The 26159-nt window shown below is 46.4% G+C and overlaps 1 protein-coding gene across 2 annotated transcripts in view; it reads left to right on the top strand.

Moving 5' to 3' along the window:
* The window catches only part of LOC141976325 (butyrophilin-like protein 9), a 30201-nt gene extending 7532 nt beyond the window's left edge, over positions 1-22669 (top strand). The window contains exons 2-11 of one of the 2 annotated variants that reach the window (XM_074937259.1): positions 2519-2627; positions 5976-6323; positions 7555-7830; positions 9348-9449; positions 10864-10920; positions 13651-13677; positions 16031-16057; positions 18873-18893; positions 20508-20534; positions 21219-22669. In XM_074937259.1, the coding sequence (XP_074793360.1) occupies positions 2558-2627; positions 5976-6323; positions 7555-7830; positions 9348-9449; positions 10864-10920; positions 13651-13677; positions 16031-16057; positions 18873-18893; positions 20508-20534; positions 21219-22342 (2079 nt within the window). In that variant the 5' untranslated portion in view covers positions 2519-2557 and the 3' untranslated portion in view covers positions 22343-22669. Of the gene's footprint in view, positions 1-2467; positions 2628-5975; positions 6324-7554; positions 7831-9347; positions 9450-10863; positions 10921-13650; positions 13678-16030; positions 16058-18872; positions 18894-20507; positions 20535-21218 lie in introns of those variants that run through there. The other variant, XM_074937260.1, reaches the window with a different exon arrangement.
* The last annotated feature ends 3490 nt before the right edge of the window (positions 22670-26159 follow it).

The following is a 26159-nucleotide window of genomic DNA, read 5'->3' as shown; positions in this document are numbered from 1 at the left end:
AAATGGAACAGACTGTTTAGCATAAGTAATTTCAAGGGACCAAAATAAAATAAAATAAAAATAAATAAAACTGGTGCCTATCCAAGGATCTCAGCATCCTGGCCATAAATTACAAAAAAAAAAAAAAAAGTACAATTACACAGCCAGCGGAACATAAAGCTCCCATCTAAGAACTCTGATTCCCCTCAAAAGCCCCTCTCTGCAGCACATTGCAGTGAAATGGACTGAAAGCTTTCACATATTATTTCAAATGGAAACTGCTTCACTTGAAGAACTGTCAAGTTCACATCATATATACCAGGAGCCAGATAAAACATATATACCAGGAGCCAGATAAAAACATACATACTTTTTTTCTGGAAGGTTGCAGCATACATGACTTTATTGCTTAGAATTCCGAAGGATAACACACAAGAACCAAAAACAGAGAGCGAGAAAGCAGGCTGCTCTCTTAAAAAACAGAGAGGCACAACTCACCCAACCTTAGCCGAGGCTGGCTGGTTGCACACTGACTCTGATCCCATGCTTCCATACAGAACCCGCTGCCTGCAAGCAGGACCAGGAAAACCCTGAGAATTCTTTTAATACAGTTTTCAGTGCATGATAAGAACCTCACTGTATTTTGCTTTCTGCCTTTCTCTCCTGACTAGGGTGATGGCGTGAAGAGCCATGTGCCTTTACAATGACTCCAATTCAGCAAACCATCATTTTTCAGAAAAGCACATGCTGAACTTAAAAAGGACTTCTGTGGGTACTTTGCTGAACTGGTGCCTATAACAGGTGCTCTCACATTTTCAGTATATCATTATGTTGACTCAGAAAAATAATTCTGTTTATGAGGAAGCGCTCTACCAGTACTCTCCCTAGCCAAGAGCTTCAAAATGGACTAGTCATGTTGGGTGCCCAATTTGAGAGACCTTGAAGGGCCTGAATTTCAGAAAGAGCTGAGGAGCCCCACTCTGAATATCAGGCCTTCTTAAGGTCTCTCAAGCTGGACACCCAAAATCAACACTCAGTTTAGAAACTCTTGGCCACTGAGTTCAATAGGACTGTTCACAGTGTAGGGTACCAACCCACATGAGTCAAGCCCACAGTGTCCATGGAAAAAGAAGGCTGAGCTCAGCAGTACGATCTTCCTCAGACAGCCACACACAGCCCCCATGTAGACAAGCCCTTTTGGGCTGATGGGTTATGTAGATTTTTTTTTTTTTAGTGACTTGTGTCTTTAAGGGTATGTCTATATTACAATAAAAAACCTGCAGCATCATGTCTCAGAGCCTGGGTCAACTAACTTGGGATCGCTGGGCTCTGCCTGCGGGGCTAAAAATTGCAGTGTGGACATTCAGGCTCAGGTTGGAGCCTGGGGGTCTGAAAACCACCCCCTTCGCGGGGTTTCAGAGCCTGGGCTCCAGCCTGATCCCAAACGTCTACACTGAAATCTATAACCCCACAACCCAACCCCAGCCATCACCGTGCTGCAGGGCTTTTTATTGCAGTGTAGACATACCCTAAGGCACAGCCCATGGTAACAGAAACCCTGCAGACTCTGATGAATGAAAAGGGGCAGGAAAACTGCTGGATATCCCTAGCTGAGAATTTCCTCTCTGTAGGGAAGTAAATCCTCTGGCTTAGAGCTTGTGTTGCTGGCCTGCATGCCACCCCAGCTCCTGCACTGTATGGCATAGGGGCATGAACTGCCATGTCTTGAGCATGACAGAACTCCGGTTAAACTGATCTGATGTAATGGCCCTTTGGGGCCATAGCTAGGAGCAGCCCCAGAGCTGGCATAGAACTGGTCCCAGAATTAGGGAGTTGCAACTGACCCCTTTGTTCTCCCAACTGCCACATCACCAGAGTACGTCCAGTCGGAACAGGGTGCAGCTAAGCGTATGGCTATGTGCAGTCACTGGCTGTGACTGCAGCTCGAGGGGACAGGCCTGAGCTAGCTTTAATCTCACTAGCACAGGCCCTGGAGCAGCGAAGCTACGGCAGCACCGGTTGGGAGTAATTATCCGGGGTTCTGGGCTCCTTGGTTTGTACAGCCTGGATTGAAGCTTGTGCTGCTGCAGCTTCACTGCTCGAGGACTCGAACTAGCGAGATTAAAGAGCTCACAGGCAATGCCTGCAGCCTAGACACGCCCTGCGTCTCTGGCCCATTGTGCCTCAGGGAGAGTCAGTGCCTCCAGCAGCCCTGGAGAGGGCAGGCGCTGTGCCACACTTGGACAGCAGTGGTGCTGGAATCACATGGCCTTGCCCTCCCGGAGCACTAGGACTATGACAGTGAGTGCCCCTTCCACCACAGCAAAGGTTCTCATGTGATCTACCCCCCCCCCCACTCACTCCCACACTGGCTGTACGTAGTGACACCCTCACATATTGTTCAGCTTTCCCTGCAACGTACCGTGACACAGGGGAAGGGAAGGAACAGCCTGGTGTATTTCAAGGGGGAATAACGAGAAATCAGGTGTCTTGTATTTCTGAGCATCTGTGTCTATTTTGATTGCTGCTCTCATTTCAGATCAGCTCCGTGACTCTTCCCGCATGAGCTACCAGAGGCATGGAGCTACGGGGACAGCTCTCCAGCTGCTTGTTCTGTGCCACACTCCTAGCAGCGATTCCCTTTTCAGGTAATAGCATTGTCGGTAAAACACTTCGCAGCACAAAATCCCTGGAGAGAGAGACCCTAAAACTGCATGAAACCCCTGCTGGTATCTGTGTTTCAGCAGAGAAAATGTTTCTGTTTGTGTTACTGAGACACAAACAGGCGATTCAGGAGGCATTTGGGGATCTGGTCCTGGAAGCATCTGGGTGCTCTCAGCTCCTACTGAGCTTGGCATCTCACAGCAGGTTCTCAGCACATTGCCAGTTTCAGACTCTTTGTTAGCCCCGGTGTCATAAATATAAAGGGAAGGATAAACACCTTTAAATCCCTCCTGGCCAGAGGAAAAACCCTCTCACCTGTAAAGGGTTAAGAAGCTAAGACAACCTCACTGGCACCTGACCAAAATGACCAATGAAGAGAAAAGATACTTTCAAAGCTGGAGCGGGGAGAAACAAAGGGTTCTCTCTGTCTGTGTGTTGTTTTTGCCAGGACCAGAGCAGGAATGCAGGTCAGAACTCCTGTAAAGGGTTAATAAGCAATCTAGCTAGATATGTGTTAGATTCTGTTTTGTTTAAATGGCTGACAAAATAAGTTGTGCTGAATGGAATGTACATTCCCGTTTTTGTGTCTTTTTGTAACTTATGGTTTTGCCTAGAGGGATTCTCTATGTTCTGAATCTGATTACCCTGTAAGGTATTTACCATCCTGACTTTACAGAGGTGATTCTTTTACTTTTTCTTCAATTAAAGTTCTTCTTTTAAGAACCTGATTGCTTTTTCCTTGTTCTTAAGATCCAAGGGTTTGGTCTGTGTTCACCTATGCAAATTGGTGAGGATTTTTATCAAGCCTTCCCCAGAAAAGGGGGTGTAGGGCTTGTGGGGATTTTGGGGGGAAAGATGTTTCCAAGTGGGCTCTTTCCCGGTTATATTTTGTTAGACGCTTGGTGGTGGCAGCAATAAAGTCCAGGGGCAAAAGGTAAAATAGTTTATACCTTGGGGAAGTTTTAACCTAAGCTTGTAAAAATAAGCTTAGGGTTTTTTTCATGCAGGTCCCCACATCTGTACCCTAGAGTTCAGAGTGGGGAAGGAACCTTGACACCCGGTTTCTCCAGTGAGATGCTCAGTTCATTATGGACCTGCAGTCAGTACAAGGTGGAGATGTATGATTGGTCTGCTCTGGGGATCTGCTCCAATTCTAGCCATCGGGGAAAGATGACCAGTGCAAAACCCTTGTATAGACAAAAACACCCCCACCCCCGCCACACACACAATATGGCTTGGTTGAGCTTATCCCAGTTTTAAACTGGATATACAGCACTAATGGAAATGACATCATGCTCTGTCTATATTTAGACATTTGTGCTGGTGGCTGATGGCTGGAATAGGGCAAACACAGGGTTGAAATTTTGATTTGAAACTTTTGTTTCAATAGAAAAATGTCCTTTTCCCAAAAATAAATTTACGTTTTTTCAACAGACCTCCTTCCCCATCAGATTATCAGTTTGGGATTTTTTCCCCTCCTTTTTCTTTTCTTTTCTTTTTTTTTTTTTTTTTTTGCCTTTCTTCATTCTCTCCCCTCTTTTCCAATTTTACCACTGAAAAAGGAGAAAAGTGAGAAAAAAGCAGACAGCACTCCTCCCCCCCCACACAAAAAAGAAAAGAAAATATATTTTATTAGACCATTGGGAAAAAATGGGGAAAAAAGCTCTCATAGAGCAGCCCTAAGATCTCCCAGGGAGGCTCTAATTCAGTGATTCTTAACCTTTACTGCAGCCTGCACCCCTTTGGTTCTCAAAATATGTTCTCGCACCCCTTATCAAAAATCATTGAAATAGGTCAGTTCTTTAAATCTGTTTGTATATTACTGTAATCGTTAAAAAATGTGTAATGTTAATAAATACATAGGATTGATGAAACAAAGTAGTTGTACTTACGTGCCTGTGCTTAATTTGTGTTTTCAATTATTTACCTTCTAAAAAAATCTGGCATGTCTCACACACCCAGAAAGGTCATCTCGCAACCCCAGGGGGTGTGTGCATCCCAGGTTAAGAGCCACTGCTCTAATTATTTGGTATGTTTTATCTGTTATACAATGTCTTGTACACTGATGGTGCAATAACAAAATGTATCTTCATTCTTCTTCTTTGATTCCCATCTGTCAGCTCAGCAGCTGTGATTAGGGGTGGGTGATGTCTTTCCACCACTTTCTGTCTTGAACCAGCTTCATGGCTTCCTTTCTCTTTTTGTTCTATGTCATTGTATCTACCCAATGCATTCTCAGTCTTCCTCTATTTCTAGTTCCTTGCACTCTGGTATGTATTGACAATATGGTATCCTTTTCAGGTCCATTCCTGACACATGTCCAAACCATCGCAGTTATCCTTCTTCAATCTTCTGTAACAGGGTTGTTTCTTGTCCTAGACATTTTCTTCTCATTTCATTTTTTAAAATTTTCTGCAGTCTTGAAACTCTCAGTATACCCCTCAGCCAGTTCATTTCTGCAGGCAATGTCTTCTGTTTGTTAGCTTTCCTCATACTCCAGCGTTCCAATCTGCAGCACAGTATCGGCATGAGAGTTTCTTTGTTATTGAAATGTATTGAGGCTTCCAGATGTTGCAGTTTTCCAAATGCAGTAACAGCTAGTCCAATTTTTCTTTTTACGTCATCTTCACAATTCCCATGCTTTGATACTAGTCCTCATTTTTTCTCACTTGTTCTAGTTCTTTGTCTCCACCTTTGATCTTTATCTGTTCCTCTTGTCTTCCAATTGCCATATTTTTTTGTCTTCCCTGTGTTGATGTTCAGTCTGAATTTTCTCCTTTCCCAGTCTAGCTGGTCAGTAATTCTTTGTAATTCCTCCTTGGTCAATGCTATGAGTCAATATAACCTGCAAAACTCAGGTTCTTAACAATAAGAATGATCTTAGATCCTTAATAAACAATAACAAAAGCATTCAATTGCATATTTGCAGAGTATTTCCACTCTTAAATTTATGAAGATAAATTCCTGTCCCACTGCTTAGAATTCATGTCTATTACAGACACCCTCAGTTTTGTTCTAGACAAACCCTCAGGGTACGATTACACTGCAGTCGGAAGACTGATTAAGCTCAGGTAGGAAGCTTGAATCTAGCTAGCTTGGTTAAAAATACCATTGAAGACACAGTTGCATGAACCCCTGTGTGAGTTAGGAATGTGAATATGTACCCAGAGTTCAGGGTGGGTTTATACATCCAAATCCCATGCCACCATGTGTTCATTGCTCTTTTTACCCATGCTAACTCGATTCAAGCTAGCACTGGAATGCCAACTGAGCTGCAATCCCTCCTCCAGTTGCAGTGTGGACTCTCCCTCATTTAGGTTTGCTTCTTTCAGAGAGTTTTGAAGTCAGCTCATCCCCAACTGTCACTGGCATCGTCGGCCAGGATGTGGTCTTACCCTGCCAGATCTCCACTGGGACACAGCCAAACAATATGGAAGTGCAGTGGAAGAAAATCATCCAGGCACTTATAGAGACTGTCCATGAATACAGAGCCCAGCCAGGCCAGGATGTGCCAGGGCCGAACTACCAGGGCCGGACCATGCTGTTGAAGGATGGATTCACCTCTGGGACTGTGTCTTTAAAGCTGAAGAACGTCCGACCAGCCGATGGGGGAACTTACAGCTGCATTGTGAAGTCTAATGAGTGGAGCGCTGATGCTGCAACCGAGCTTAAAATTGCAGGTTGGTGATTTCATTGGGCAGGATCAGATTTTGCCTGTCCACGATGCAGATGTGCAGTGAGGAGAGGGCACAAGGAGCCTTGTCCCGCTCTGTGAAGTGTATAAAGGCCAGGCAGAACTCCAGTCCCTGTCCCTCCCAGTGCCCTGAGGGTGCTGAGCAGGAGGCAGACCGACCTCAGCCCCACATGAACCAGCCCGTGGAACTGCTCAGCTCTGCAAGGGGCTGCAAGCTGCATGTAGCAGGCTGTGTACACCTAGGAGCTCTGGGGTAGGACAACTCCCCACCAGCCCCTTACTCTAAACTGTGCCTGTACGGAGCAACTGAACCCCAAACACACGGAATATGAAACACTGGACCTGATTTTCAGTCACACCAAGGACTTCTTATGCTGCACTGTCAGTGTAAAGGGGTCTTAAAATGGGCAGAAATGGCCCCTTGAGAATAGGCCCTGGGCAGGTCTCTGGCTGGCTTAATGGCTTTGCACCCACTCAGCACCCAGCCTCCAACAGAAGGGCAGATTGGGATGTGTTAGGCACCTGGGCAGCGCACAATGCACCATGGATGTGCTCTGCTTACCAGGGCCCATGGGGACAAGCTGCTCTAACGTACACCAGGGGGCTGGGCAGGCCTTACCTGGCCCCAGAATACAGAGAGAGTGAAGGTGGCTTAAAGCCCTTTCTCTCTTCCATCCTTGCCCCAAGTGCAGGGACCAGGGAGCGGAGAAACAGGCCCAGCCCTCTGAGATCCCTGTCTAAGGGATTGTCTGTGCTTCAGTGTAGACTCACACTACAGCAACAGGAGGGGTTCTCCCATCACTATAGTGAATCCATCTCCCCGAGAGGAGATAGCTAGGTTGACAGAAGAATTTTTGCATCAACCTAGTGCTGTCTATACTGGGGTTAAAGCAGTTTAACTGCACAACTCAAGGGTGTGGATTTTTCATCCCCCCAAGCAATGAAGCTGGGTCAACCTAACTTTTGAGGGTAGACCTGGCCTGAGAATTGGCATTGGCATGTGACATTTTGGAGGCCAGGCAGCCATACAACTTGCTATTTATTGTGGAGACTCGTCATGATCTGGAATTCCCAGGAGGAGCAGGTGAAGAATTTATTTGAACTCCAGTAACAAAAACACAGAAACTGGGACAGTGTCCTAAAATAAATCCATAACAAAGGGACAATGCTGTTTCCCTGAGGATAGTCCCTTCCTAATCTTTCTCATCTTGTTTTAGCTGTTGCTTCCGTGTCCATCGACGTGCTGGGTCCCCAGGACCAGGGGATTGAACTAGCCTGCAGGTCAACAGGGTGGTTCCCTAGCCCTGAACTCCACTGGGTTACAAAGAATGGGCAGGATCTGCAGCCTGTGACCAAAACAGAGCAGGATCATGAACTTCTGTTCAGTATTCTGAGTCACGTCACCGTCCTGGGAGAGGAAACTGGAGAAATCAGCTGTGTTATCCAGAACAGCCTACTGAAAACAGAACAGAAATCTGTCATTCTCCTCTCAGGTGAGCCCTGTGCATCACGCTTTAACCTTGGAGCTGCTTCTCTGCCCAGAGTCATGTCCCATCAGGCTCTAGTGTCCGTATTATCGATATAAGAATGTGGCAGAACACAGCTTCTCACATAACTCAAAAGGATACTGCCCTAATACTGTTAGAAGGGCCCCATTGTGTTAGATGCTGTACAAATAACTAAACTAGACAGTCTCTGCCCCAGAGAGCTCACAGGGTAGGATTAGAACAGGAAGAAACATATAAAAGGGTAAACTGGGTGGAAAAGGCAACAGGAAAAGAGGTAGATTTTGGCTGCTGTGTGACTTTGTGGACAAAGCACTGGACTGGGACTAAAGAGAGGTGGGTTCTGTTCCCAGCTTCGCCACTGGCCTGCAGGGATGCCTTGGGCAAGTCACTTCCCCTCCCTATACCTCAGTTTCCCCATTTGTAAAATGGGGATAATGATATTGCTCTCTTTTGAGATCCACTAATAAAATACACTATATAAGAGCTAGAGATGATTATTACTAATTATCAGTTGTCTCAACTCACCATCTGTCTCACTGTTCTGATGACTCATTAGAACTTGGATAAATTAATCAGTTGTTTAGCAGCAGTCAGAGACCAACTTCTAATTTTTATTCCCCCAAGTCATCTCTCTCTCTAAATCTGATACCCACTCATTTGTGTGCACTATACCAGCAATGGAGATTGGACAGCTTCAGACTCCAAACTGGTGTGAAATAACAGCCAGTCCAATATGTCAGAAATCACTACACTGAGGAACAATTCCCCCAGTGCAGAAGGCTGAAACAAGGTTTATGAACTACATTAGTCCTATGTAAGTCCAAGAGGTCTTGAACTGTCCACGTATCCTGGGATTAATGTTACCTCTGAAGAATGTGCCGGGATGTTCATTGATCATTCAGGGCAGTGTCTGAAAGTGATTTTCTTGATCTTGGCATGTAAAATCTAGAATCAGTGGGCCAAATCCTCTGATGGTGTAAATGGCAGTAGTTCTACTGCCTTCAGTAAAGCTCTGCTCATTACACTAGCTGAGGATCTGGCCCATTGACTCCAATGGAGCAGGACCAATTTACATCAGCTGGAAATTTGGTCCAGTGTCTTTATCATTGCCCAAAATTGCTAAGGACCCAGGAACACATTATGGTGATCTCACTGACACTGAATAGCACATTGATCTGAAATTAGTCCCATTGGTTTGAAAGGGTAAGATACAGTTCACGGTGAGGAAGGTGTGAGAAGATGGTCTACAGAAAACAAGCAGTATAAGAGCAGGAATGAACTTGGGATATTCAATCTGGCTCTTCCTTACTCAAGAGCTAGATTATCAGATGGTGTAAATCAATGACAATTTACACCAGTTGCAGATCTAGCTGATACTCTGTACTGCAAAACCAGTCAACTCCTGTACTTCACACCTCCATGGAGCCTAACTCATTGTTCCTAAGTATGGGGAAGAGATGGCATGGTTCCAGGGTGACCTTTTTTATATATTGTTTTCAAAGGTGATATTTTCCCTCATGTTTCTCCATGGCTGGCTGCATTCTGGGTGTTATTTACTTTCAATCTTCTTGCGATTGGTGCCTGTGCCTTTTTCGGATATAAAGGTAAGTGCATGTTTAAAGTCCATCCACAAAGGGGGAAATAATAATAATAAAATTATAATCAACTGAAACACAAACATCAAACTAAACTGAACTACAATGTTTATTGGTGCTCAAAAAGACTTCAGGGTTGGGTTGGCTTTTTTTATGTTTGTTCATCTCTGATTAACATCTAATTCCAGAAGAAGAATTTTTTTAAAATGCTCTGTTCTAGTATTTTGAATAGGAGTAGGAAGTTATTTTACCTATATTTTTGGAACTGGTGCGAGTGCTGCTGGAATCCTACACTGTGTTCAGTTCTGGTGCCCTCAGTTCAAGAAGGATGTTGGTAAACTGGAAACAATGTTGGAAGTGCCACAAGAATAATTAGAGGATTAGAAAATATTCTATAGATTGATAGACTCCAGGAGCTCAACCTGTTTAGTTTACCAAAGAGAAGGTGAAGCGGTGACGTGATCACACATTTTATAACTTACGTGGGGAACAAATATTTGATAACAGGCTCTTCAGTCTAGCAGATAAAGGCACAACAAAACTGAACAACTGGATGTTCAAGATACACAATTTCAGACTGGAAATACAGCATACATTTTTTAACAGCCAAGTCCATCCACTTTTTAACATGAGCATAGTTTGGGGGGCAGGGGGCACTGTTGCCTCCCCAAACTGCAAGCCTTGAGCAGGCACGGGGCAGCGCAGACAAGGGCTGCACTTCACAGTCCCTGTCTGCAGTGCCAGGGTCTTCCCAGTGCCGGCCCCTCTCAGTGGCTACACCTCTGCTCCTCCTCTTCCCCCACCATGAGTCCCTGTCCCCTATCCAGAGCAGAAGCCAGAACCAGGCTGCTGTGGGGAGCCCCAGAAACCTCCATCTGCCCTAGCTGGTGTGCCCTGGTGGGTGCAGACACAGGCCAGGGACTGCTCTTGGGCCCCCTAGTTCCCCATCCAGGGTAAGTGGAGGGTCCGGGGCTCTCCACAGTGGCCTGGGTTCCTTGCGCGGCTCTTACCATGGTCCAGCTCTGGCTCCAGCCTGGCCAGGGGTCAGGGCCTCAGGGGAAAGAGGAGGAACGGAGGTGGGGCGACAGGGGTGGGGCCTCGTGCCCCCTCCCCCACTTCTATTTCTCACACTGGTTCAATAAAATTAGAATATACATAAGTGATGCCTATTTCCACAAGTCTCAAATTGTTCATGAAGCATTTTATGTTTCTTGTTCCTTCCCTTCTCTTTAACCCTTCAGCTTCCTCTGTATTTAAATTCTTCCTTCTGCAACCATAAATAGTATATCAAATGTGCACTGTACTAATCGTATTTTCTACTTGAATAACACAAGCACTTTGGTGAATATTTGTTTTATTGTATCTCTTTGGCACCACTACAATTTACTCAGCACACCAAAAACTTTGATTCTTAATCTTATAGTCAAGCAGAAGAGGTCTAAGAAAAAAACATCAAAAGAAGAGACTTTATTCCTAATGGGTAATGTATTTCTCTTTCTTAAGTTATCCTCGATGTGTTTATACTCAGTTTTGACATCTCTGTTTTAACTGTAATGAATTTTTCTTGCATGATTTTTACATGTATGACACTTGCTCTCCTATCATAACTTAAAACATTTAATAAAGTTATTAAACAAGATAATTTATTTTTAATATCTATTTCGCTCATCAGTGGAATCTAATGACTATTTCTTCTTGAGAAATCTGTCTCCCTTGCTGATTACATGTTATAGGGTAAGATCTGTACAGCCTGACAGCTTACCTTAAATGTCTTACGGCATCAAATAAATGTCACTAAGCCAGAAGACAGCATGTCAGTCATTGCACTGATCTCAAGGAGCATGTGTAAAATAAGCTCATCTCACACTCTTTAAATGGTATTTCCTCCTCTTTCCGTATCCCCACCTATTTTCACACCTTGCTTTGTTAAATCTATTTCAGGGGCCGATCCTGTAAAGCTTTATTTGCCGTAGTGCACCACCCCAAATATGAAATCAGAGAGGTGTGAGCATGCTCTGGGTCCTTGAGCAGTATCCCCAGAGGTACAAAGGGGCAGGATAATGAATCCCACCCCTGGGAAAGGGACATAGTTCAGTGGACATATATGGTGTAATCTTGGCCCCATTGAGTTTGGTGGTACTTTTGACACTGACCTCAATGAGCGAGAATGTCACCCACAGTCAGTACATAATAATCGCTGCTTCCCCTGAGGCAGTCTGGTGCAGTGTGGTGTAAGACATGAGCAACTGCAATTCTGTTCTTATCTGTGCCACTGGTTTAATGACTGACCTTGGGCACGTCACAGCGCTGCTCGGTGCCTCAGTTTCCCCAAGTGTAAAATCGGGACAATGACACTCCCCTCCCTTGTAAAGTGATTTGGGATCAAAAGATGAAACACACTAGATAAGAGCTAGGTATTATTATTATTACCCTTCAGGATCCAGCTGTGCTCCCTAGCCACAGGGTCAGGCTAGGCCACAGAGCTCAGCTTTTCCCACCATCGGCCCAGGGTTTAGCCCTAAATGTGGAACAAAGAGCCAAAATGAGGGGTATAGTTTGGAAGCAGGAAGCTTGAGATAGATTTAAATGGACTGAAAGAGACAAGGATGCCACAGTTACAGGTTAGCTGCTCCTCTGGTCCCTCTAGAACAGAGATGGGCAAACTAAGGCCCGCGGGCCACTTCCGGCCCATGGGACTGTCCTGCCCAGCCCCTGAACTCCTGGCCCGGGATGCTAGCCCTCGGCACCTGCCCTGCTGTTCCCCCTCCCCCACAGCCTCAGCTCACAGTGCCGCAGGTGCACTGCTCTGGGCAGCAGGGCTGCGAGGTCTTGCCTGACCCGGTGCTCTGTGCTGCGCGGTGGCGTGGCTGGCTCCAGCACCAGGTGGTCCAGGCAGTGAGGTAAGGGGGCAGGGAGCAGGGGGGTTGGATAGAGGGCAGGGGAGTTCGGGGTGGTGTTCAGGGGGCGGGTGTATGGATAGGGGTTGGGGCGGCCAGAGGGTGGGGAACAGGGGGGTTGAATGAGGGCAGGGGTCCTGGGCAGTCAGGAAGGAGAGGGGGGTTTGAATGGGGCGGCGGGGGGCGGTCAGGGGACAGGGAGAAGGGGTGGTTGGATGGGGCAGGGGTCCCGGGGGGGCTGTTAAGGGACAGGGAACAGAGGTGGTTGGATGGGGCAGGAGTCCCAGGGGGGCCATCAGGGGGTGAGAAGCGGAGGGGGGGGTCGGATAAGGGGCGGGGGCTGGGCCACACCTGGATGTTTCGGAAACCTGATGTGGCCCTCAGGCCAAAATGTTTGCCTGCCCTTGCTCTAGAACAGGGGTCTCAAACACGCGGCCTGCGGAGCTATTTGCTGCAGCCCGCCAAGCTCCCCGTGCCCCCCCCCGCCCCAGTTATTTTCTGCAGCCTCCAAGCTCCCCTCCCCCACCACCCTCCCAGCACGCCATGTCCCCGCTCCTCTGCCTACCTCCAGGTGCTTCCTGCCACCAAACAGCTGTTTGGCGGCGCTTAGTTCTTTCCAGGAGGGGGTGGGGAGGAGCAGGGAGCCATGTGCTCTGGGGAGGAGGGGGAGAAGAGGCAGGGCTGGGGTGAGGATTTGGGGAAGGGGTTGGAATAGGGGCGTGGAAGGGGTGGGAAGAGGTGGGACCTCATGGAAGGGGTGGAGTGGGGATGGGGCCAGAGTCAGCGGGGAGGGGTGTGTCAGTGATGCAGCCCTCAGACCAATGAACTAGTCCTCATATGGCCCTCGTGGTAATCTGAGTTTGAGATCACTGCTCTAGAAGCTCTCTTGGCTTTACCTTTTCAAATGACAGGCCTGGTGCCTTCACTCCTCTCAGGGTGGACTCCCGTGATTCTCCCACTCACAGACAAAGTCCTCAGGCCACAGCACCCCTGTTTACAATTTGTGTTTCCTTAGTGGGCCCAACTCTAAGGACAGATCACTCTAAGGAGAGTGATCACTTTAGATAAGCTATTACCAGCAGGAGAGTGGGGTGGGAGGAGGTATTGTTTCATGGTCTCTGTGTATATAATGTCTTCTGCAGTTTCCACAGTATGCATCCGATGAAGTGAGCTGTAGCTCACGAAAGCTTATGCTCAAATAAATTGGTTAGTCTCTAAGGTGCCACAAGTACTCCTTTTCTTTTTGCGAATACAGACTAACACGGCTGTTACTCTGAAACCTGTATATTAACATGTCATTCTCTCCCATACAGACACTGAGAGGAAGGCATTGGAATCAGGTACAGTAAAAATTACTGTCAGGGCCGAAAATGTCAGATATGGATTTTCATACTATGATTAATTAGAAACTGTGAGACATAAATACTGTGACATGTATCACAGACAGGGCAACATAGCACATGGGGCTCTGGAGTAGATGCCGGGAGAGCCAGGGCTGTAATCCTGCCTCTCCTATTAACTTCCTGTGTGACCTTACACAAGTCACTTACCCTTCCTGCCTCAGCTTCCCCATCTCCCCATCCCCCATCTTGACACTAAACTGGGAGGAGCGGTAGATACACTGGAGGGTAGGGATAGGATACAGAGGGCCCTAGACAAATTAGAGGATTGGGCCAAAAGAAATCTGATAAGTTTCAACAAGGACAAGTGCAGAGTCCTGCACTTAGGACGGAAGAATCCCATGCACCGCTACAGACTAGGGACCGAATGGCTCGGCAGCAGATCTGCAGAAAAGGACCTAGGGGTTACAGTGGACGAGAAGCTCGATATGAGTCAACAGTGTGCCCTTGTTGCCAAGAAGGCCAATGGCATTTTGGGATGTATATGTAGGGGCATTGCCAGTAGATCGAGGGACATGATTGTTCCCCTCCATTCGACATTGGTGAGGCCTCATCTGGAGTACTGTGTCCAGTTTTGGGCTCCACACTACAAGAAGGATGTGGCAAAATTGGAAAGAGTCCAGCGGAGGGCAACAAAAATGATTAGGGGACTGGAACACATGACTTATGAGGAGAGGCTGAGGGAACTGGGGATGTTTAGTCTGCGGAAGAGAAGAATGAGGGGGGATTTGATAGCTGTTTTCAACTACCTGAAAGGGGGTTCCAAAGAGGATGGATCTAGACTGTTCTCAATGGTAACAGATGACAGAACAAGGAGTAATGGTCTCAAGTTGCAGTGGGGGAGATTTAGGTTGGATATTAGGAAAAACTTTTTCACTAGGAGGGTGCTGAAACACTGGAATGCGTTACCTAGGGAGGTGGTGGAATCTCCTTCCTTAGAAGTTTTTAAGGTCAGGCTTGACAAAGCCCTGGCTGGGATGATTTAGTTGGAATTGGTCCTGCTTCGAGCAGGGGGTTGGACTAGATGACCTCCTGAGGTCCCTTCCAACCCTGATATTCTATGATCTCTAAATAGCGATAATACTACTCATCTGCTTCCAAGGAGTTTTGTGAGGATTTGTTTATAAAGCCAGACGGGTGAAGTTCGTTCCCTCCTATGCGGAGAGCCAACGCAAGACCTACATGACACTCAAAATAGGACTTAAGTGGAACTTAAGTGACTTAAGTGGTGTATAGGCATTATGTGGGCCCTCTACACTGGGTTGATTTCACATAGATAAGTATCATTAGTGTAAAAAGCCACCTGCAGTTTGGAAGAGCAAAGAAAAGCACATGACAGGGGAGACCAAACATCTAACACTATTCATTATTATTATTATTACTACTGTGTTTTAACTGTAGTCTCTTAAAATCTCCTCCACACTATCAGAGATTAATTGAAAATCTTTCTTTTCAACTAAATCCACTTTGCCTTTCCTATCACAGACTAGTTCATCTGGGAAGTCAGCGCTACAAATACATTCCACTTTGGTGGGCGGTGGGGGGAGGGGGGGAGGAAACAAACAATTCCCTAAGTGAAAGAATTAGGCAGTGTTCAAACTTTTAAATGTAAACAGGTCATGGCCTTATCTGCATTAGAAAAAATTTTGCCAGTATAGCAATCTGGTGGCTAGGTGTCTGATATTTTTATGGGATAGCTATGTTAGTGTAGATGCAGTTATATTGGCAAAAAAGTGCTTTTGCCGGTATAACTTATTTTACTTGCTGAACCAGTATAAGCTACATTTTTTTTGCTATAATAACTGGGACTTTTGCTGTCTTAATAATGCAAACATATCACTCTCCTCATTGATATTGCTATACCAGCAAATCCCTCCAGTGCAGATCTGCCCCATATAAAGCTACATCTACACTAGAAATGCTACAGCAGCGGAATGGATTCTTCCACTGCTGTAGTAAATCCGCCTCTCCAAAAGGCAGCAGCTAGGTCAATGGAAGAATGCTTCTGTCAGCCTAGTGCTGTCTACACTGAGGCTTAAGTCAGCTTAACTCTGTCTGTCAGGGATGTGAATTTTTCATATACCTGAGTGACATAGCAGGATCGACCTAACTCTGTAGCATAGACCAGCACTTAGATGTAAAAATTCATTGTTTACCACATTTACAGAGAACATTAGTCTTCCCTTTTTCTATCCACAGATTCACAGTGTATGTATTTCTCAGCATGAGCTGAAATTTCTGTTTTAAAATATTAAATTGGTAATCAATTTTTTTTTCGTTTTCCTTTTTACAGAGTGTCAGGAGCTGAAGGAACGACTTGGTAGGGCTCATTTTATGGTACAGAATAAATAAGCAGCTGTAATTGTACAATGTAGACTGAATTATGGATAATTTGGAAACACCGGTATATAAAGGAATTCTAGGGATATTATATGAAACAGTGAGTAATACATAGTATCAACAGATAAGTTTATTCAGTATGCTTGCTAACAGTCTATCTTCTAGGGGATATCCTTACTCTCCATGTTTGATCTAAAAACTAATAGAAAAGTTTCAGCTTGGTGATTGTAAATAATCATAACATTAAACCTACTGAACTGAGTTTCTTCAGACTTGGTTTAGTAACCCCTCAACATCAAGCTATGTTTAAAGATTATATTCACTGTTGTGGCAAGGCACCTCCTTCACCTCACCGGACTGAGCGCATACCCTCTGGTAGTTGTGGGAGAGGTGGCTGGAATAAATCAGCCCCACTCCACAGGGATTTTTTGGGGGGGGTTATTTCTCACTATCTTCCAGGTAGGCCTCAGGGAAGGCCCAAGGAGTGCTCCTCCACCAAACAAAAGAAATTCGCAACACAATACAAAGGAGAATGCCTTTCCCTACTCCCTCACTGGTGGGGGAGAAAGGGGGCCTTGTTATTGGTCCTTGGTACCACTCTTTCCCATAAACAGGCAATCAGGTAGATAGCTTCCCCTGTGGGGAGAAGAGCAGCCTCCCACCCTGGAGAAGCCTTTCTCCTCATTGCCCTTAGCCCTGCAGCAACTTAGAATCACAGAATCATAGAATATCAGGGTTGGAAGGGACTTCAGGAGGTCATCTAGTCCAACCCCCTGCTCAAAGCAGGACCAATCCCCAACTAACTCATCCCAGCCAGGGCTTTGTCAAGCCTGACCTTAAAAACTTCTAAGGAAGGAGATTCCACCACCTCCCTGGGTAACGCATTCCAGTGTTTCACCACCCTCCTAGTGAAAAAGTTTTTCCTAATATCCAACCTAAACCTCCCCCACTGCAACTTGAGACCATTACTCCTTGTTCTGTCATCTGCTACCACTGAGAACAGTCTAGATCCATCCTCTTTGGAACCCCCTTTCAGGTAGTTGAAAGCAGCTATCAAATCCCCCCTCGTTCTTCTCTTCTGCAGACTAAATAATCCCAGTCCCCTCAGCCTCTTCTCATAAGTCATGTGTTCCAGTCCCCTAATCATTTTTGTTGCCCTCTGCTGGACTGTCTCCAATTTGTCCACATCCTTCTTGTAGTGTGGGGCCCAAAACGGGACACAGTACTCCAGATGAGGCCTCACCAATGTCGAATAGAGGGGAATGATCACGTCCCTCGATCTGCTGGCAATGCTACTTATACGGCCCAAAATGCCATTAGCCTTCTTGGCAACAAGGGCACACTGTTGACTCATATCCAGCTTCTCGTCCACTGTAACCCCTAGGTCCTTTTCTGCCTAGCCACTCGGTCCCTGGTCTGTAGCAGTGCATGTGATTCTTCCATCCTAAGTGCAGGACTCTGCACTTGTCCTTGTTGAACCTCTTCAGATTTCTTTTGGCCCAATCCCTCTGTATCCTATCCCTACCCTTCAGCATATCTTCCACTCCTCCCAGTTTAGTATCATCTGCAAACTTGCTGAGGGTGCAATCCACGCCATCCTCCAGATCATTAATGAATATATTGAATAAAACTGGCCCCAGGACCGATCCTTGGGGCACTCCACTTGATAACAGCTGCCAACTAGACATGGAGCCATTGATCACTGCCCGTTGAGCCCAACGATCTAGCCAGCTTTCTATCCACCTTACAGTCCATTCATCCAGCCCATACTTCTTTAACTTGCTGGCAAGAATACTGTGGGAGACCGTATCAAAAGCTTTGCTAAAGTCAAGGAATAACACATCCACTGCTTTCCCCTCATCGACAGAGCCAATTATCTCATCATAGAAGGCAAACAGGTTAGTCAGGTATGACTTGCCCTTGGTGAATCCATGCTGACTCAAAAGCATTGAGTACATTAGCTTTTTCCACATCCTCTGTCACTAGGTTGCCTTCCCCATTCAGTAAGAGGCCCACACTTTCCTTGACCTTCTTCTTGTTGCTAACATACATTTTTTACATTTTACATTTTCTGAGCTGAAGGCATTGCTTTTACCACTATTACCCCGGGGGATTTGTCTAAACTTCGTAGATTCTCCCCAGTTCACCTAGTGGAGGAAGGTCCCTCTCTCTTAACAGAAAAATAATCTGGGAAATAGCCCAGCTCCCAGCACAGCCACCAAAAATTCAGGGAAAGATGTCACTTTCCTCCTCCCCTTGGAGAGGAGCAGAATTTAGGGGAGACTGTCAGACTCCAGAGGTTCAAATGGGAAAACAAAAAGCAGTGTTGCTCTTCTGAGCTCCAGCCACTTTGGGGAAACTAATGATTTGTTTAATAACAGATAAAGCTGTAAAACCCAGTGAATAAACTGCATTTATTTTGGAAATCTGGGTCCCTCACCTGTGCTCTTACCAATAACCCATCTCTCCTTGGACCACGTCTATGATACCAAGACTCTGAGCAGCCAGTGGAGATGAGCTACAGCAAGGACTGAAACATTAACTATATAAATAAAGCTATCATAGCTTTTCCTTTTGTTTTGCCCTGTAACGTGTTTCAATCAGACTTTGCCCCTTGCCCACTCCTATGATATTTTCCATGGGCAGGGACAATCTATCCCTCAGTTCAAAAATCTCTATATGTGCTGTATGAAAACTGAATTATGTTAGTATTTTTCCTACACTTATGGAATCATCCAGTAAACTCAGCCCTTTGCTCTAATAAAAGTAAATAATACCAGATCTTTCCATTGCAGGCAGAGCAGTCACAGAACTAGGTAAGTCAAGACATTTTTTGCTTCATGTCTTTTTATATATAACTTTGACGCCCAGGGGGTCAGCAGCACCAGGATTTGATCCTGGAGTTTCATGCAACAGCCTCTGCTGCCCAAGCTTAACGACCTAGCTCCTTAACCAAACCTGTCACAGGCTTATCAAGTTCTAGGTGCTTAGCCAGCACTAGAGTGAGACAGAGTGACATACTGAGTGGGCATGGCTTACGTAGACAAATATCCTACTCTGAGCAGAAGCAATATGTTCTCTCAGTCCTGAAGTGCTATCAACAGAGTGACCCAGGAAACAGGGCTCTTAGAGAGTCACGAGTCTGTCTCTAGCTTCCCGAGGGGCTTTTAGGAAGCCACTCACGGTTTCTGGGTTTCAGATTCCCCATTGGGAAACACAGACGATGACATTGGCTGAGTGGACATTCAGGGCCTTGTGGGGTGGTTCTGCTACATAAGAGATCAGTGACCCAGAGTCTAGGTAATGCCTGGTGTAAGCCATTTAATTACAGAAATATACAAAAGTCCTGCTGTTGCTCTGAACAGGAGTGTGAACACAGAGCATGAAGGCCTTTTCCAAAATCCCAAGCCCGGCACTCCAGCTAGTCCTGTACCCAAGAAACCGCTATCCCTCAGCCTCTGCTTCCTCACCTGGGTCACACACAACTGCTGCTGCTTATTCACTGCAGCTGCTTAAACACACAGCCTTCTGATAGGCCTCAGCCTCTGTGTTTCCATCTGAGGAGACACCATTTGTTCCACACTCACCCCCTGGCCACATGGCCTGTCAGTTCTATTCAATGTTAGTCTCCTTTGTGTCCAGCTGTTTTGCACTACTGAAGAGTTGTTCCTACTGTTAGACACAAAGATTTTAGCCCCCTGCCCCCACATTTATTCCAACAAGCTCCATGGTTGTCTTGTCTCCAAGCAAGGGTGAAAGTGAGCCAGTATAGGCTAGTATCGCATACTGGTAAGAAGCTGGTACCGGCCCGTACGCAACCCACGTTAAAGCGCTGCCGCGGCAGAGCTTTAATGTCATTGCCTCTTTTGCCCCCCCGGGCCACCGATGAGGAAGGGGGGGAAAGGGCAGTTGCCCCGCGGTCTGCAATTTAAAAGGGGCCGAGGCTCCCAGCTGCTGCTACTGCGGCAGTGGCCGGAGCCTCGGGCCTTTTTAAATTGCTGCTGGAGCCCCAGGAAGCCGGGGCCAGGCAGCGTGGATGGGCTGGCTGGGGGAGGCTGACCCGCAGCCCCACCCCTTCTGCCCGAGGCCCCGCCCCTTCTGCCTGAGGCCCCGCTCCTTCTGGGGGCCGGAGCCAGCCCCCGTACCAGTTAGAAATTAATATTACTTTCACCCCTGCCTCCAAGACTCCAGTGGCACACGGTAACAATATTCACTTTCCTTTATACAGCACTTTGAGATCTACAGATGAAAAGTGTAGTATGAGAGCTAAAGTACTAGTCTAATCATATGCTGGTTCTGAAGCCCTTCACCTTTGCAAGTATTGTCACTGGAGTCAATGGGACTTTTCCTGAGTAAGGACTGAAAAAACTGGCCAAATATGAATTCTCACTGTCTTGAGGTCCATTAACTTGGTAATACTTCTTTTGCAGATTTCAGGAGGGCTCGGAGCTACATGGGTGAGTTGAACTCTGTAATTAGACTGTGTCACCTTATTAGGGCTATTTTTCCAGACCTTGGGAGAGCAGGAGATGGCAATAATGAATGAAGAATTGACAGACTTAAGGTCTGGATATGAAGGCAGGATCTATGCTAATAGCAGATACTAACATTTGGAGGGAGTCTCTTTCTTTCTTTCTTTCTTACATATTTGGCTCATACAGTCAAAAAGCCGGTATTTGTATATCAATCAAATATGAGTTGTACATTTATGTTCTTTTTTAATCAGATGAGTGGGATCTATTTATAACTGTGCAGCTCCTTCAGCCCAGATCTAGTGTTTTTCATACACTAAAATAAAGAGAATATATTTCAAGTATATCCCTAATGTGGGGATGCCACTATCTTGATTCAGGCAGCAAAGGCTGGAATCTAGTTTCCTATCACAAGTAAAACAGGGAAAATTGTTACCTAAATATTTGCTTTCATATTAGAAGCTATTCCTTTTCTCCTCAGGATTTCCTCTGATACTGAGATCTGACACACTTGTGGCTAATGGGGCTATTCTGTTCCCTCTGCTATGGGATTGGGGGGGTCCCTGACTGACCTGTAGCTAATGGGGTTGGTCTGGTGCCTCACCTGTGGGATCAGGGCTTCCCTGAGCAACACGTGGCTAATGAGGTTATCTTGCTCTCTCGTCCCAGTTCCTGTCACCCTGGATACACATTGCAAACATCCTGAACTCACCGTGTCTGAAGATGGCAGAAGAGTCCAGCATGACCCCCCATCCCCAGGGCTGGCTGCCCCCTCTGGGTCCCTGCTTGCTGTGGGGAGGGAGGGGTTTGTGGCCAGGAGAGATCGTGGTGGGGAGGGCAAGGTTTGCAGGTGGTACTGGGAGGTGGAGGTTGGGGACAGCCTGGACTGGGAGCTGGGGGTGCTGAGTGAGTCTGTGAGGGACACAGTGAGACAGGAGAGGCTGGAGAGACCCCCTGAGGGGGAGTGCTGGGTTCTGGGGAGATCTGAGGGGCAGTATCACCCCAGGGAGGCAGACACTGTGATCCAGGACTGGGGTGTGAAGCCAAAAGTGGTTGGAGTGTATCTGAATCTAGAAGTGGGGAGTCTCTCGTTTTATAGTGTCAGTGGAATGGCCTTTATCCTGGAGATTCCTGTTGAATGTTCTCAGAGATTGTTCCCATTCCTCAGCCCTGGTTACTCTTCAGGGAGGGACAAGGGGGAATCCCTCAGCATCTGCCCCCCCAGCGACTGGGATTTATTGCAGAAATTAGGGAATAGTCAGGGAGACACCACAGCCCCTGCACAGTCTCCTGCCCCCAAAGATGGGGAAGGAGCTGGAAACAATACACGTTCATCTGCATCAGGAGAAACATCCCCAGCCTCTGGAGATTCCCCTGCCCCTGGAGATGGGGATGAGAAAGAAATCAGCACTGTGTCACTTGTGAGAGAAAATACTCCAAAGCTCCAGCCCATCAATCAGTTCCCAAAGAGGAAAGAAGATAAAACAGATCAAGAATATACACATCTAGAAACACACTCAAAAGCAGAAGGGGGGAAAGAAAAGCCAAAAGCCAGAGGTCGAAAATTCCACCTGAAAGATATTTTCCGAGTGGGCAAAGACAATCATAAAGAGAAGAATGCTCAGAACTTGAATCCAGAGGTGATCTGTGTCACTGACTCACTTGTTCCAGGGATTCCAGGACCAGGAAATATGATGGGGGAATCAGACCCAACCACTGACACCTTGGGAAGAACTTTGCCTGAAAGAAAAAGTGGGGAAATGGAGACACTTAAGGACTTTTCTCCCCCCTGAACTCAAATGGAAACTACAATTAGTGCTGTTTTAAAACTCAAACAAGAATGTTGTAATTGGAGGGAACTACATCAATGCTACTGTTAACTTTCAGAATTTAAATACACGGAAGTTAGGGAAGGGAAGTTTTTTCCATTAACATTAACATATTGCAGACATACACACTCTGATCCTGCCTGTGTTAGTGGATCGCAGAATGAGGCACTCTGTATATAGGACCAAATTTTGATACCCTTACTCATGTGGAGTAACCTCTTAGTTCCATTAACTTCAGTGAGACTAATCCTAGGGTAAGGTACCATGCAGCATGAACAGAGGCATCAGACTCAGGCCAGTAATAAATAGTGTGTGCAGTGTGGATGAGTTACTGTTACTCAGAGAACTTTACCTTTTGCACTTCCTGACTTTTGGTCTATTTACATACTCAGTAAATAGGGCCAATATTTTTCAGAGAGGGAGAAAAGGTGCAAGGACCACTGCTGCACATGCTGTTGAGGTGAGCCAATGCTTGTTTGGTTACTTAGACACCTTAAATAGGTAAATGTATGTGCAAATGGCTAATTTACACTTGCAGTTGTGGTAACTGTATCTGCAAATGTTAGTGTACAAAGGCACATCCATATTTTACAGGGAAAGTGGGCCTCTACATTGGGACTCTTAGGCCATGTCTACACTACTGGCTAAATCAGCACTGCTGCGATCGATGCAGCAGTGTCGATTTAGCAGGTCTGGTGAAGACACACTAAGTCAATAGGAGAGCACTCTCCCATCGGCGTCTGTACTCCACTTCCCAGAGAGGTGGAAGTTAGCGTCTCCAGTCAACATAGTGTGGTATAGACATCCCGTAAGTCAACTTAAGTTATGTCGACTTCAGTTACAGAACTCTGAGTAACAGTAACTCATCTGGACTGCACACACTGTTTATTACTGGCTTGAGTCTGATGCTGAATGGTACCTTACCCCAAAGTTACATAAATGAAGTAGTGTAACTTAGATTGACTTACAGCGTGAGTGCAGACCAGCCCTCAGTGTTAGCACACCCAACTTTTAAGTACCTAGAAAATCACTGGGAGTCACAAAGCCTGAATTTGGTGCCCAGGTTCCCTGTACAATGCATGGGATGAGATAAGCACCTAAGAAAGGAATGAACAAAAGCCAGCACACTAGGCAGGAAGCCTCCTGAATTAGGTAATTGGCGTAAGGTTGCCATACATCCAGGTTTTCCCAGATGTTGACTCTTTTTTGAGCCTTTATCCTGTGTCTGGGCGGATTTTTCAAATAACAAGCAATGTCCGGGATTTTTGCAGAGCAGTCGTTGCAGCTCAGAAAGAGTAGTGATTGGTCCACTTCCTGATTGGTCCCTCCCCTGCATCTGCAGCTGATTGGTCCATTTCCCAGCAAGCCACAGCTACCAGATCCCACCCACCCAGGCCCCCAGTCCCAGCCCTGGGGAAGGGGTCCCACAGGGAGGTGCTGACTGATGGATGGAGCTGCATCCTGGCCTTGTGCCAGCTCCCCTGCCACCATGACAGGGAGCAACACTGCCCTCCAACTCCAGTAAATACCCCTGCCACAGGTACCTCCTCCAGCTCCCACAACTGTACCCCCCCTTTGGCTCTCCCTTCCCCCTCTCAGTGTCCTCTTTTTGGGAACCTGAAATATGGTAACCTTAAATTGAAGATGCTGAGCTGAGGGTTGTATGCTAAGCTTCCCCCTCCCCTTCAGGCAGTTCCGCACCTATGTCTGGCCTGGAAGGAGGCCTGAGCTCTGCTTGCCATTCTCAGGTGAGAATCCTCTCCTGGAATTAGGCACCTAAGGCATTTCTTCTTTGTGCTGGAGGAGGCCTTCCCTCATAACTGTTAGCCTAGTGGTTAGGGTACTCACCTGGGATGTGGCAGACCCAAGTTCAGTTCCCGCAGTCCCTGATGACGAGAAGGGCTTTGAACAAGTATGCCCTTATCACTGAGCTACAGGATATTCTCAGTGGCTTGCTCCTCAGCCTCTCCTACTGAAGTTGTTCCAGTGAGAGTGCAAGCATGAGAATGACTCTCTAACCTGGTGGTTAGAGCACTCACCTGGCAAACCAAGGATCTTGTTCCAATGACTCCTTAATGATTTAGTTGGAACAGCTTCAACAGGAAAGATTAAAAGAAAACAGAAAGTCTTATAGTCCACTGACTAGGGCACGCACCTGACAAGGGGTAGAGTCCAGTTCAAATCCTTTTTTCTTATCAGGCAGAGGGGGGACTTAAACCAGGTGTCTCCCACACCCAAAGTCAGTATCCAAACCACTGGGCTAAGAATTACAAGGGAGTGGCTCCTTCTCCTCTCCCTTATACTTTGTGTGGAGTTAGGTGGCCTCAGAGCATACCCACTGGATCAGGCCCACAAGCAAGTTAGGTGGAGGAAAGTCTGTCTTTTCCTGATTTGTACATCACGCTGGGGCTTGGGCGTCCACGTGCCCAGAGGCAGGAACATAGGCACTGAGGCAACATTTACTTCAAAAATGTAGGTGCTGTGTGAGTTTAGGCACCTATATGGTTTGGGGACAGCTGAACGGGGGCTTTTGTAAATCCCAGTGGGACCTGATTCTGGGATTTAGATGCCTAAAGTGTCAGTTAAGTATCTAACTTTGTGAATATAGCCCTAGGGGAGTTAGGAGCCATTTCCAAAAGGTGCCCTAGGCACAAAAGGCCATATTTTAAAAGATATTCAGACACCTAAAGACACAGGTACATGGGATTTTCAAAGGTACCTGACACTCATTGATTTCAGTGAGAGTTCTGCACCCATAGCACTTCTCAAAATCCTACTAGGTGCCTGTAACAGACTCACCATGCTGGAGGTGCCTCCTTGCCACAGTAAAATCCAGCATTGCAGTAACTCCCCCTGCCACCTCCCAAGGGCTCTGGTGGGCTGGTGTGGTAACTTAGTCCTCCAGCTGAGATACACTCAGTTTTATCCCCTCTTCCAGAGCAACCCAATTCCAAACCCAAAAATGTCCCACAAATCAAAAGCAATAAATACCAGATCTGCCACCCAATAGAGAATCCTTCCGTGCTCTCCCCCCACGAACTGCTGCCTCCCAGGCCTTTCTCCCTGGAGGCCCGGTTCCATTCAAGCCACTGACCCTCAGGGCAAATTCCCTGGATTCCTCCCCCTTATTTGTTCCCAGGCTAGATCCTTACCCCCATCTGTCTAGGTACAGATTTGCTTTTTCCAGCTCCTCCTTCTTTCCAGGGTACCTCCATCGCAGGCATGGCTCAACCCATCTACCTTTAAAGGGCCAGCCAGCCTGTTATTGTGCCTATCTGCATTTCCAGACGCCTAGATATCTTTTAAAATCTGTCCCTTAGTTCCTAAGGTACTTGAGAAACAAGAACTGCAGCTCCCAAGTCTCTTAAGTGCTTCTGAAAATTTTACCTGGTGTCTTTATGTTTTAAGAGTTGAGCAGCTGTTTTGTAGAGAGTTGTGGTAGCCAATAAGAGAAAACACACACACACATTGTGTCATCTGTAGACCTTATTTTTGTTCTTTCTTCCTTTGTTTTCCTGAATCTCAAATAAAAGCTCATTTTACACTGACAATGCTAGTGCGTGTGTTGCACTTTGTGTATGGAAACATAACACAAACTCTGAGAGTGAGGCTGGGAATGTAAAGCACTAAGAGGAACTCAGATAAAGTGAGGACACCATGAAAAAGTGTCCTTTTTTATTTTGATTTTGATTGTATTTTCATTACATGTTATCAAAGACAGTGGCAAGAACAAGTACTTTGTAACTAATACTCATTGCAAAAGTGACCTTTCCAGCACTTA

Source organism: Natator depressus, chromosome 23, assembly GCF_965152275.1.
Source record: "Natator depressus isolate rNatDep1 chromosome 23, rNatDep2.hap1, whole genome shotgun sequence".
In the NCBI taxonomy this organism is placed as follows: domain Eukaryota; kingdom Metazoa; phylum Chordata; order Testudines; family Cheloniidae; genus Natator; species Natator depressus.
The sequence above is the reverse complement of the archived record's forward strand: the minus strand, read 5'-3'. Positions and strand labels throughout refer to the sequence as shown.